Here is a 13875-nt window from a genome sequence, read left to right as displayed (position 1 = left end):
AGTATTCTTCATAAAAGAGACTAACGAAACTTTTAAATCCACAATCACAAAAATGGCTGCGCATGGAGTTGAGTTGAATATAATAATATCCCCTGAGTAGAACAAGTGACAATTCTTAACTTAAAAAAAAAAAAAAAAAAAAAAAAAAAAAAAGAGGATATAGTAATAAAAACACATCACAGTACTGTCCCTACATTATCTTTCAAGTTTACAGCTCCCTAACATAAATCATTATCATCATCAGCAGACCCATGGAGTCAAGAGACTCATCGTGGGAGGTCTCACACTCACATGCACAGTTCATCGTACCTCAACTTATGTCCCTGCACTCACCACACGCAGGCAGTGCATTCCAATTACCCACCACTCGCCATGCAAAAAATCTACTCCTTACCTTATGTAATTTTAATGGAAGGGCTCTCATTCTGCCCCAGTCTGATATTCTATGAAAAAATTCATCCATAATAATCTGGCAATTACCTTACCAACTTATACGTCTCAATCATGTCTATCCTCTTCCCTCTGCATTCTCTCAATCCGTCCTTATATTCCAGAGAACAGAAACCATCATCCATTTGAAAACCTCATCATCCATTTGAAAACCTTGGGACCAAATCTGTGCATAGCAATCCATATGCGGCATGCTCAAAGTCGTGTAAAATGGAATCAAAATACCCTTACTTCTGCATGTCAGTATTCGCCACATCATTCCCATAATCGGCTATGTCGTCCTCACAATTTTAGCAAACTTGTCAACGAAATTTCTAGTCTATCCACCACAGCCCTCCCCCCCCCCCAAATATCCCCGCTAATCCTCTACGTCCCCATCTTTGCTTGTCAAATTTTAAAACTTTACACTTTAATGTCGCAAACTGATATCCCCACACATTCAGATCCTCTTGCAAGGCTACAACTTCCCCATATTCTGAAGCGGTTTATATTTATTTCACCCAGTAAATTGATTTGTTCGCCCTTGTTGCATCCTATTAGGTTTTATTGCGTTTAGAAATTTTTTACATATTTCTATTATACTTCTTCGCTTCAGGTACTATTGGCCTATTACGAAGCTATCTTTAGCTCTTCTGAGCCGTACCCGTCCCGAGGATAAGGTGGCTAGCCCTATGCCTCCCAGTGTGTCCTATATCTGTAACTGCGTGTGTTCATGGGGCCGGTTTGCATGCTTGCGGGAGGAAAAAACCCCATATAAACGGGATAAAAAACCCAGCAGTCCACATCCAAGACCGGCTAACTTGGTTATGTCTGAGAAAGATCCTTAAGCTCCTAAAGTTGACGACGGGAATCGAACCCAGGACACTCCTTTCCCAGGCATATAGTTGCGAAGCGCATAGCCACTCGGACTTCTATTATACTTAATTAAATATACTTTTTTTTTTGTCTGATTCATTTTTTATATTTTTCTCGTTCTTCCTTATGTCGTTATCGATTTATTTTATTTCATTTTTTTTTTTTTTTCAATAAACGAAGATAAATCTTAACCTCTAGGAAACTACCTCAAGATTTTAATGCAAGAACAGAAAAGGCAGATAATACTTTCAAATATGAATTTTCGTTCGTTTTCCAGTTGCCGCAAACGAAAAAAACTCCTTTATCTACCTGTAACCTACACCCTTTTTTTAAAACAAATTTGTCAAATTCTGCATTCATTCTCCTTCTATATATATGCTCGTTTTCAACACAATCTCTGTATCAATTTAGATATTCACCTTTGTACTAAAGCTTGCACACAGTGTTTTTGGATTTAGTATTATCATTATAAAGCAAGTCAATAACTTCTTTATTCAACACAGCATTTTCCACTTTAGCAAAATGTTCTACAAACCTTAACTTTCTGAACTCTTGAAGAGTCCCTCCAATGTTGCATACACCAAAATACTCTAATCTAACCTTATTCAGATATAATACTAAATCAAACTCATTGTTGTATATTAAAAAGGCTGAAAAAATTTTATATTAAATTCTTAATACTCGGGTTGCCTCACTGCATGCCGATTAATTAGACATGGGCCAGCTATCTTTGATTGGCTACCAGTGGAGATTGAAATGCCCACTCAGTCTCCAAAAAGTTAGATAGGGCTAAAATGCCCTCACCTATTCCCTATGAGGGAACCAACAGGCGTGGGCCTTTTTTTTTTTTTTTTTGATTCCTTGAAAGTAAAATTTCCAGAAGAAAGGTTGTTATATAGAATAGGGTCACTTTTTAAGGGCCTTTTTTTCAACCAGTTCCCGAGTTAACCAAAATTTGACACATGATTAGCTTTTTTATTATTATTATTATTATTCCCAGATATTCGGATTCTTAACCTGCAGGTGTTTTGAAAAATCTACCATAAAACTTTAGGCTATTTCATGCAGTAATACAAGGAAAACACGAGGTCGTGATGGAAGAACGAACCAATCATTTTCATAAAAAAAATATTTTCTTGTAACCGCTTCTTACGATTGGAGTAATTTGAATTCTTAAATATTCCAAATGATTTGCGTCGGACAATGTAAAAATTAGGATACTCTGTATTACTTAACTATTATTCATTTTATCACTACTGATAAAGGTCTTCTGGATGAGGCAGAGAGGAAAGGTAGGAAGCCCTGGATTACTGAGAAGGTAATAGAGAAAATGGAAGAAGAAGAATAGCGATGAAGCCCAAGTCAGATATAAAGAGATCAATAAACAAGTAAAAATTCTGGCTAAAAAGGCAAACGAAGACTGGCTCAATCAGGTCTGCAAGGAAATGGAGGAAAATGATACAGCAAAGGATATGAGAAAGGTCTATGAAGGCTTGAACTTGATTTCAGGAAAGAAGAGAAGGATAAAAAGCAGTGCTTGAAGGATGAAAGAGGAAAGATTTTAGTGAAAAAAATGATAACATGGAAGAAATATGTTACAGAACTTTATGGAGATAAAGATAATCTGGAATGTGATCAGATAGAAAATGATGATACCCCAGAGATTAAGGAATGGGAAACTGACGCATCTATTGAAAGAATAAAGGATTGGAAAGTTCCAGGAGTGGATGATATTCAAGAAATGTTACGGAAGGCATTGGGAAAGGAAGGAATAAAACTTCTATCCATCATCTTTAGTAGAAGTCTGGAGGAGGAGGAGGAGGATAGAATACCTAAAGACTTCGTAAGATTATTTTTATTCCTATTCCCAAGACTACAGGAACGATGGATTCCTGTAGTCTTGGGAATAAGAAACCACGAACACGTGCCAATGCCGTTGGCACACTCTCCCTCGATGAGTCTTTAGACTCCCTGGAGGTGTAAAATAATAATAATATCTCACAGAAATAAAGCGAGTAACCATACTAAAAATACACTGCCGTTTGAGCAGTTACAGTTGGGAATGACGTAACGTGGAATGACAAGAGCAAACGAATATCGGCGTTAGATCGCAGTGCATTTGTTTCGTAATCTAAAGCGTTAATCGAACAATTCCAATTATTAACTATTCAATCAATGTCAAAACAAGCTGTAACCTTTAACATTTACTGTATATGTATTGCATTTATATAATGTTGTAAGCATTATTATTTATAAACACAAACAAAAATTTAATTTTTTCATTTTTTCCTTGGGAGCTGCAGTGTCGCAGTGCTTATGTATGCGCCGCCACTGGATTTGAAGGAGAGGATACTGAATGGATCCCCATAAGAAAGGGTGTGGGATGTCCTCACTCCTTTTTAATGTCTATAATGAATGGATGACGAGGGAGGCCTTGGAAAATCTTTAATAAATAATGAGATATGCAGATAATATTGTACTTATGAGCGAAACAGAGGAAGGCTTGCAAAGAATTTTGAACAGACTGAACAGGGTTGGAAATGAGAGATATAAAATGAAAATAAACATTCAGAAGACAAAAGTGATGAAGATTTCAAGGAAAGGAAATGATGGGATGGAAATCACTTTGAACGGACAAAGAATAGAAAATGTAAAACGTTTTAAATACCTTGGGAGTTGAATAACAAGACAATAGATCTAATTATGAAATTAAGAACAGAAATAAAAAAGCAAAAAGCAGCATTTTTCCAAATCTACCACATATTAGGAAATAGAAATCTGAACAAACAGTTGAAAGTAAGAATCCTCAAGACAATGATCTGGAGCATGGGGACATATGGATGCGAGTCCTGAACGATCAATAAGGAGATGAGTGACCAACTGAATGTATTTGAAATGTGGTGCTTGAGAAAAATGGATCGTATCATCAGCTGGGCTGAAAAAGTGAGCAACGAAGAGGTTCTTAAAAGATCCAAAATGAAAAGAGACTGTATGGCTAGTATCTGAAGAAGAAAAATAGTGTTTGCAGGACATTTGATGAGGGATTCTTCTGGAGAGCTTCCCAGAATAGTATTGCAAGGGATGGTAGACGGAAGGAGAGGAAGACCCCGGCTGCAATGGAAAGACAACATCAAAGATTGGACGGGCAAGAGGCATGGAAGCGAACTGTTCATCAGCTGCAACCCTCTTAAAGAGGAGGCCACAGGATTAGATTGGATCACTACTGCATATTTTAACTAAATATGCCCAATTTTATCATGACTTAGCAAAATATAAGCCAGCAGTAAGAAAATATACGAAAGGCATTAAACACAAGTAGAATCAGCGAAAACAATATTTTAGCTACATTTCTCTTATAATGCTTACCTTGCAAAGTACAGCAACCTAAAAGTGTAACCACATTGGGATGTAGACCTAACATTTGCATAATTTGCAATTCCTTTAATAGATCTTCTTTGTCTTTGAGACTGGCATTCTCTGAGGAAAACAAAATGCAAAATCGGCAGTTAAGCGAGAACATTTTTATCCAAGGAATTTTCAATTAACGAAAGAAACAAAATAAATATTACTTTATAATTCATATGTTCAATATATGCTATTTAAGATTATAGTAGGTTGTTCATCTAACTTGGATTGTTTCATAACTTAATCATACAATAAATGCCTTAAGTTAATTTAATAGTTACTTCTAACTCCTTAACCTCATTTATGTAATAAACTGATTTAGCAACATTACTGAATTATATATGAAAGCTATTAAGGTATATTTATTCTCCTATAGAGAGATATAGGGTAAAATCTATATACTGGTGTAAGAACGATGGTTCGGGGCATTGGTGAATAACCACTACAGAAAAATAGATAACCTTTTTAAAGAGATAAAATTCAGTTATGTTGAAATAAGTATGAAACTTTATTTGCATAAGGCTAACATACTACTAGGGAATTATTTCTCCTAGAATGATCTTGGACTCTTGGTTGTAGTGCGACTTGAAAGATGAAGGCCACCACGTACGCAACTCTTCTGGATAATCCAATGCTTTCAATATTGTACTAGTGTGCAGGAAAAGACTCGTCCACTTTAACACTACATCATAATGCAAATGCTACTGTAATGTGGATTAAGGAAAATGATTTTGAAAAGTTAACTAGTCTGAACAGACTCTTGATCCCAGCAGCTTTAGGAAAAACTAAAACATATGTCTCCCTGGGCATAATGAACGAATAATGGTCCAAAATACTCGCCTCGTTATCACAGACTAGTGGAGAACGAAGTGGCGCACCCAGAGGGTGGACCAAGGGGCCCTGGCACCCCCCCCCAAAAAAAGGAAAAAAAAACAGAAAATTTTCCAAAAATCTTTTCATGTTGTGTTGTGTCTTCTATTTCTATACTGCTTATGAATTAGCGGTCACATAAGGTGGGAATAGTCGTATGTTCGGGCGGACCGAGCGCTAAAAATATTTTTTTCCGTTCAACTCGGCTCCGCTCAAGATTAAATCCTCAGTGCGCCACTGGCTGCTTTTACTATTTAACTATTGCCTTATGTGCAACTTTTCTGTGAAATACAGCAGTGCTCCAATAGATATTTTAAAAGAGTGTACCTCAGAGAATTGGGGTTGTTCATTTTATTAAAATCTGAAGACAATTTCAAAATCAGTACAGATTTTTTTTTCTTTTTCTGAAGAAGTTAATCAGGAAATGCCATATTTACATAAATCCATTTCGCACAAATGGAATGTCGGGTTCGGTACAAATATTTATTCTCCCCCCCCCCTTATTCAAGGCTTAAGAAAAATCATTAACATAAAATTAAAATCCTTTCATGGTTATAATATCGCCGTTCACCCAGAGGCGTAGCTAGGGAAGGGCGGAGGGGGAAGTCCGCCCCGGGCGGCATTTTAAATTTTTTTGAACTTTTGCAGTTAATTCTAAAATAGTCTCGATAACTCATTTCCAAATATTGTAATACTACTGCGAATTTTCCGCACAATTGCTGTAAGTGTTGCTAGTTGTGAGAGGAGTTTTTCTAAATAAAATTGATTAAGAATTACCTACATTTCTATGAAATAGACTTCGCCAATGTCATCGACGATTTTGTTAATAGAAAAGCAAGAAATAACATTTTAGAATGTTGAAATTAACGTGTATAGGGAAATAAAAAATAAACAGTTTCTTTTTTTTTTTTATTTCCCTATACGTCATTTTGACTTTTTGTAGTATTTTTGGTGTGTGTATTGAGAGAGGCGGCAAATGCTCTGACTACTTAACTGCGTTCACCAAAATATGTCGATCTACTTTATTATATTTTTAATTGAGTTTACTAATTTTATAGTGAAATAATCCAATCTGCGAATTAATAATTTTATGTTATGTGTACAGTACTGCACATTAATAAATAATGAAACATGAGCGTATAGTGCATCTGTGTACAGTATAATAATCAGCTGGAATCACAAAGAACAAGACTTCAACTCTGGTGCTTTATTTTTACTGCCTGATTCACTGGAGGAGGCAGAAGAGGCGAGGGTAAACAAACAGTAAAGTATTCAAATTCGGGAAACGCAATCAAGTATCTTGAGGGTGGTTCACACCAGATGCATAAATTGTGGAAAGGTGACAGAAGGAATGCGCATCTTTAAAAATTTATGCATTACGTCCAACTGTCTTAATGAGTTGCCTTTTCTTTTCCGAGCAAATTTTCCTGTATCAAGCAATTGCAGCTTGTATCATTCTGTCCACTTTGCTAAATCTTTCCTGGTTGGGATCCATTTCTTCAACCGAAATGCCCTATTAACAGTCTGTTTCTGTGCTCTAAGTCTTCATTCGAGAGCTTTTCTATCACAGCTTCCAAAGGCTGTGTCTGCATCTTCATTATTAACCTCCAATTCCAAATCTTGAATCAATGAACATTTATCTTCTGCGGATTCTTTTAAAAAAAACATTCGCAGACTCTGCTATCATAGTTATATCGCTTTCTTGAACATATGATATCTCATATGTTCAAGAAAGAACATGAGAATATAAGAACAAAAGTTTCCTTTATAACTCTGCTACTAGTATGTTCTTTCTTGTGGTTATATCAGTTGCTTTAATATCATTTTGTTCAAAGTGTTTACATTAACTTTCGAGACTCTTCCCCCGCCCTCGTAATTTATCCATGCAGTTTCAGACTGATTTTGCAGAGCGAGATCTCTCATTAACTGCTACTCTCATTAACTCTTGATAATAAAGAAACATTCTACGCGCTTTGTTGGAGAAATTATGCGATGCATAGAATATGGGAATGACTGCAGGAACTAAACATTTTCCTGATCTGAAGAATCAGGTGATCAATCGCGTTAAAATAGTGAACTGGATATGAGATATGGATTAAAACATCCAGCTGTACTTGTTGGACATGAACTTGTTTTAAAATCCAAATCGTCAAAAATTAAAATAATTTTTTACTAAGCTCTATTCTCATTGATATAGAATAATCTCGTGTTTGCCAAACATCAAGTATATCGTCTCGTAACAACAAAAGTGCTGCGCTTCGATTTAATAATATTTTGTAAGTGGCATAAGACGAGTTAAAATGTCTGATTCAACTTTGTATGCCTTTCCGTTTAGTTCAAATTACAAACAGAAATTAGCAAACACTTCTTTGATATATAGAAAATCAGTAAATTCTTAACACACTATGCTATACAGAAATAAACGCAGTTAATTCGTGGTAGAACTGCATTCCTCAAGGCAGCGGATACGACCTTGTGTTCTTGGGGAGGAAAATTTGGCACCGGCACACTTTTACTTGGGCGAAAGGTGAATTGTCGTAAGAACAATGAGGAGCACTATTATTAACGCTTTAAATGGAGGAAAATTGTTGCTTTATGAGCTAACTCTACCAAGGTCGACTTAAAATTATTGCCTATTTCTTTTTCGATACGCAAATTCTCTCAATTGCAATTTCACCACGTGTGCTGCCAAGAGGCATGAAGAGAGAAATAATGCAATATATAAGTCAACAAATGAAATGTTCTTATAATTATTTCCATTTCCGAAGCAATTCCATTGTGACTCGCAATAAAAGTAGTAATACGAGCTGGACGTGTTTGTGCTTCCTTTAAAACACCATCCCCGTTAAACAGGATTTGAATTAGGAATAGTTTCTCTGTAATTTCTAATCGGTGGTTTTCTTGTTATTGATAAGTTTGTTGAAAACTGTACGGGTAACAACCATTGACGTAATAAATCCTCAAAATCACACTTCTTAATGAATCTAGAATTCCATGTTTGATGACCGTTCGTATCTTCATGTTCTCAATCAGACCTTCAAGTGTAATGTGCGATCTAATTTCACAAATGACAATAGTATTAAAAGGCAAATATTATACATTCTAACAAACTCACCATGTTAATATTTCAAACCATTTAAAACATGAATGAATTTCTATGAATCCAAAATTATGCTATGTAATAGAGATTAGGTCGGATTAACAAAGTCTCAGATGTCAGTGTATGTATGTATCTTAATTACGTGTGCTATTCCAGCTGGCTTTACGGGACGAAGAAGCCTTATCAAGGTTCTTCGCGGCCTAAATAGGATCTGAATTCAGGTCTTTACAACCAAAGGCACGCTATTACCGATTCAGCTAAAAAAGAATTGCAGATATCTTGAGACCATCATCAAGCGCTGTTTCTATCTGGCTGGCTGGATAAAGTATTCGCTCTCCAAGCAGCAGGTTGTAAATTACAAAACCTTTTTTCCCCAATTTATTTTATGAAGTAAATAAATAGATAAAATGCTAAGCGGTGCTAGAGAATTTATTTACGAAAGACACTCCTTTCGCCCTAACCAAGTTTTTTGAAGACTGGAGCCTAGTCTTCAGCTTCACTGGCAATAAGTTAACAGTATTAATGAACCAAGATTGAAAAGCTTCAGTTACTTGACCCAAGGCCGGCCTGGTTGACTGAGTGGTTAGCGTATCCGCTCTCCAGCCAAGAGGCGACGGGTTCGAATCTTCCATCTTCATACAAGTGGATAAACACTCTCTCAAGATGAACTGGATCACCATGGGAGAAGTAGATCCAACCCCCTCGCAATGGGAGAGGCCTTTCCCCCCCATGTAGTGGGTATAATAACAGGCTGATCATCAACTGACCCAAACATCAACTCACTCAAAGTGGTCTAAAAATGCCTCAAAAAAGTTTCTCTGCCTGTTGAATAGAATAGAATCTATAATAGTCTTTACTCTTAGACTTATCGACATGGAAGTTACGAAATCTAAGAAAGTTACAAATTTCTTCTGTCGTGAGAGAGAGTGCGTGAAGCTTTTTTTTTTTTTTTTTTTTGGTAATACAACTTTGCATTCTTTCTGCACTGAAATCCTTGAGTGATCTGCACTGTTATAAGTCAATCAACTTTGTGTTTGAGATATTTCATAAAACTAAAGCTTAAGTTTTAGTAACTCAAACTCAACAATGTAGAACATATCTAGCTTTATGAACACCGCCTCCACTTGACTCGGTAATATGTTTATTTATTTTCTTCTGATTTGATCAACATGCATTGGATTGGTAGCGTTTAGCCCACAATAAGCAGCACTTTATTACTTGATGCACTTTGGATGCTTGATAAAATAAAATTATTATATTTCACGAAAAGGATGACTACTCAACCCTTAGACTTAAAGGACTAGATCAGCTGCGGGGTCAGAGTAGAGTAGAGAACTTTGATCAACAGAACGCATGTACTTTTTATTTAATTAAATTAGATGGTTTAAGTTGTCTACAGTATTTTTCGGCTTTAACGCTACCAGATGACGGACTCACTGACGCAAAGCTGGAATTAACAAATTTACTCAAATGTGCTAAAATATGGCATTTAAAAAAAAAATTTTTTTTAAGTTTCGCTCCAGGCCACGAAAAGTTTTTAGCAAAGGTTACTAGTGAAAGTAACCTTTCTACCGTGGGTGGACTAAGTTTTTTTTTTTCTTTTCATCTTTATCAACATATATATTTGCATAGTACAGAAACCCTGCTCTAGAGACAAAACATAGCATTTTTTCAAGCCACTTAAGGCCTCAAAAAAAGCGGGTAGGTGGTCTCACATCGGGCGAGGAATTTCATCTTCCATCTGAAGGCAATCACGAACATTCATGTCCAGCAAGGGATTCGAATCCTGAGCCTATTTGGTTGGAGAACGGGTACACTAAGTCGGCTGTTGAGTATGTTACATCAATTCGGGAGAATTAGTTAAAAAGATCCACCTGAAAAATGGAATGCATTATTTTGTTTACTAAAAATTGCATTGAAGTATATGAAAACCCCCTAATTTCATCATAGAAGTTTAATCAGGTAATTTCGTAGATGTGCTTGAGTTTTATGTTTTCAACTCCTGGAGGTAGTACGTATACTTTATGGCTGGATATAATTCCCAACACATTAGCTCATCAATTGTTATAAACAACGACACACAAGAAACATGAATTTTGATGCTTCTCTTATAACAAATGAACAAGCGAATTCTAGACTCACCTTTCACCGTTTTAACAGCTACAATTACCAAACCGGGAACACCACATAACTGTCGAGCCTCTGCTTTCCATACTTGACCAAAATTACCTTCTCCAAGCACATGAAGTAGTCGTAAATAATGACGTGGAACCTCCCAGGGAGACGTTTTCCGTTGCTTCCATGAGTTTCTTTTCAACTCCTTCCCTGTCTGTATAAAACGCATATTACAAATTACTGCTCGTGACACATGTAATCAGTAAGTAGGATGTTTTTTTTCATACTAGCACTAGATAAATTTAATTTAGGCAAGTTGCATTAATCAGGTTTTGTAGTTTGAAAATGAAAATTTGCACACAATATGTTCTGAACAAATATTAAAACCTTCTATTTCGTAATCTGATTTTTTTTTTTTTTTTTTTTTTCGAATTTTGTTTGTATTGGGTATCTTCATGCCTGAACTCAGAAGCACTTCACATCTCCATGAATTGGTATGATATTTCAAAACTATTGTACACAGCCAGACTCTCACAAATATTCAATTTTCTCTGAAATAACTAAACGACTAGATTGTTATTATACAAATTGCATTCATTTAAAATTAATCGATCAAGCGCTTTATCCTTAGTTAAGTCAAGGTGTCCAAAATGAACTGTGATTAGACCAGTAACAGCTTGAGTTCCATGTAGACACGAGTTTTTGAACCTCCCATAAGTTCAATTGTCTAATCAATCTTTGGCTATATAAGAAATATCATTACTACTGCATTCTTACATACTTACGACTGTAAGTATGTAAGAAATACCACAAATGCGTAAAATACCACAAATGCGCGATTGACCAAAATGGAATAAGACTTTAACTACCGAAATGGGTTGCAAGGTTAACCAATTAGCTAATTCATTGGCTTAGCATCCGTGACTATTTTCATAAATAGCCTATAAGAAACTGGGTTCTTTCCTGGTTTATGATATCGAATAACTGAATCCAAGACACGAATCAAATGTCAGTAATTACTTGGGTTTGATACTGCAATGCTAACTACAGTGGCAAGCTTACCATGCACTTAGAATTCTATAATACGGATTTATTCGCCATATGAATGGCGAATAAATCCACATTCATATTTGGAATTTTTCGAAAAAGTCAGAAATATGAAGAGCCCAAAATGTGATGCCAGAATTTCATATTATATATTTATTTTCCCTCCAATTTTGTCTTTAGTTCCAAGCCCGAATCAGGATTTTCAGCCTTAGAAATGCTTCCAGATAGCTAATTCTACGAAAGTACGTTCTTTTACTTAAACTAAATAAGACAAAATTGAAATAAATAAAATACACCTGATAACGCCTTTTATTCCCAAAAGGAAATAGACGAAGCCGTATTATCCTTATCTAACTTGTGGAGACTGAGGGACAGTCAGTCCCCAACCTTAACCAATGAGGAATAGCCGGCCCAAGCCAAATGAAGAGAAAAAAAAAACTAATTATTAATATTGCTAATGCAAAGATTTAAAAATTGCATTTTAGTAATTATTTGGGCCACCTCTTTATAGAGGTGTCCGATGTTACATTCATTAAGTTGTTACAATGAATGCAAAATCGAATCGACTTTCTTTTAACATTGCTAACTAATGTAAATTATTTCATATCCCTCGGAAGCCATACTTTTACCTACATTAATTCAATATTTAAATAGCTTAAATATTTTCTAAACACAAGGCGTACATCTGTGTGCATACCATATAATTACATTCTGACAATAATTATTCACACAGTATAGCCTTACTTATTAGCATTCAGAAGAGGGAACAAGCGATGAGTTATTTTTAAAACAATACTATAAACTTTGAAAGCATGTTATGTTGCTGAACTTGATAAATTCAATTTATATTTGAAACATGAAACACGATTTTTTTTTTAACTTAGTAAACAAAATATTGTTGCTTGTTAAGTTAATTAATTTTTCTTGGTTTTGGTTTGTATTACGGCCGAAGCAACTACTGCTATGAGATGAGTGTTACCATCAGACCTCCATGGAGTGAAGAGACTCATCGTGAAATGTCCAACTGTCACATATACTGTGCTTTCGATATATTCACCCTCACCACGCTCTAGGGCAATGTTCCGCTCGACCACCACTTTCCATGCAAAATTCCTGATCCTCCCTATACAATCTTCAACAATGACATCTTGTTCTTCCACATTAATCTGAATCTGCTAATAACCCCCTTAGGAACGTATGTTTCAGTCATATCCCCTCCTCCTTTCCAGTCTCTGTAAATTGTATTTCTTCAATTTGTCCTCAACATTCAAGAGACCAGAAACCTTGCAACTATATGCACGTCTCAATTATTTTCTCATCCTTTTGAAAAGCGGGTGATCAAATTTATACACAGTAATCTATATGTAGTCTGAAAAGCTTTATACAATGGAAACAACATATTTCTACACGTCAGTGTCCAATTTTCATAATATTGCAAAACCTTACAATATTACAAATTGTAAGGTTTTCAAATTTAGGAAGCAGAGACAGGATGCAGAGCATACAAATTGGTTGGAACATCTTAGATGAGGGAAGTTTAGGTCCTTTGCCAGTCACTACCAGATCCCTCATCTAAGATGTTCCAACCAATTTGTATGCTCTACATCCTGTCTCTGCTTCCTAAATTTGAAAACCTTACAATTTGTAATATTGGCTGAATGAGCAAGTTAGTGGAGTAGCCAATTCAGTCTGTTCAAGTCTTCTTGCAAAGCCACAGCATCCACTCTACTCCACACAGTTCTCCCCAGTTTTGCAGATGATGTAAACAGCTGCATTCTCCCAATATCATTAACATACAAATTAACAGTAACTACTAATGATCTTTCTCTTCTGTGACGTTCTACTATACATCATACACAACTTACTGGCATCTGTCAGACAGCCAATCTTCAAACCAGCACACTAATCTACTAATTCCATCTATTCCAATTTAATTACAGCTTGTCATACTGCAATCTATCACAGACTTTTTCAAAATCAAAATACACCATTGTGGATGCATTACTTATATCCAAGGTATTTTGTCATCTTGT

The 13875-nt window shown here is 35.7% G+C and overlaps 1 protein-coding gene across 1 annotated transcript in view; it reads right to left on the bottom strand.

The window, feature by feature from the left end:
- LOC150095881 (tyrosine kinase receptor Cad96Ca-like) overlaps nt 1-13875 on the bottom strand; it is a 110380-nt gene that overhangs the window by 20729 nt on the left and 75776 nt on the right. Inside the window, exons 4-5 of the mRNA XM_090409555.1 lie at nt 10823-11009; nt 4672-4782 (exon numbers count right to left, since the gene is read on the bottom strand). Of these exons, the coding sequence (XP_090265681.1) occupies nt 4672-4782; nt 10823-11009 (298 nt within the window). The remainder of the gene's footprint in view (nt 1-4671; nt 4783-10822; nt 11010-13875) is intronic.

This window comes from Typopeltis vanoorti, chromosome 19 (genome assembly GCF_054136105.1).
Source record: "Typopeltis vanoorti isolate ZY-2024b chromosome 19, IOZ_Tvanoo_1.0, whole genome shotgun sequence".
In the NCBI taxonomy this organism is placed as follows: Eukaryota; Metazoa; Arthropoda; class Arachnida; order Uropygi; family Thelyphonidae; genus Typopeltis; species Typopeltis vanoorti.
This window is presented reverse-complemented; position numbering and strand designations above follow the sequence as displayed.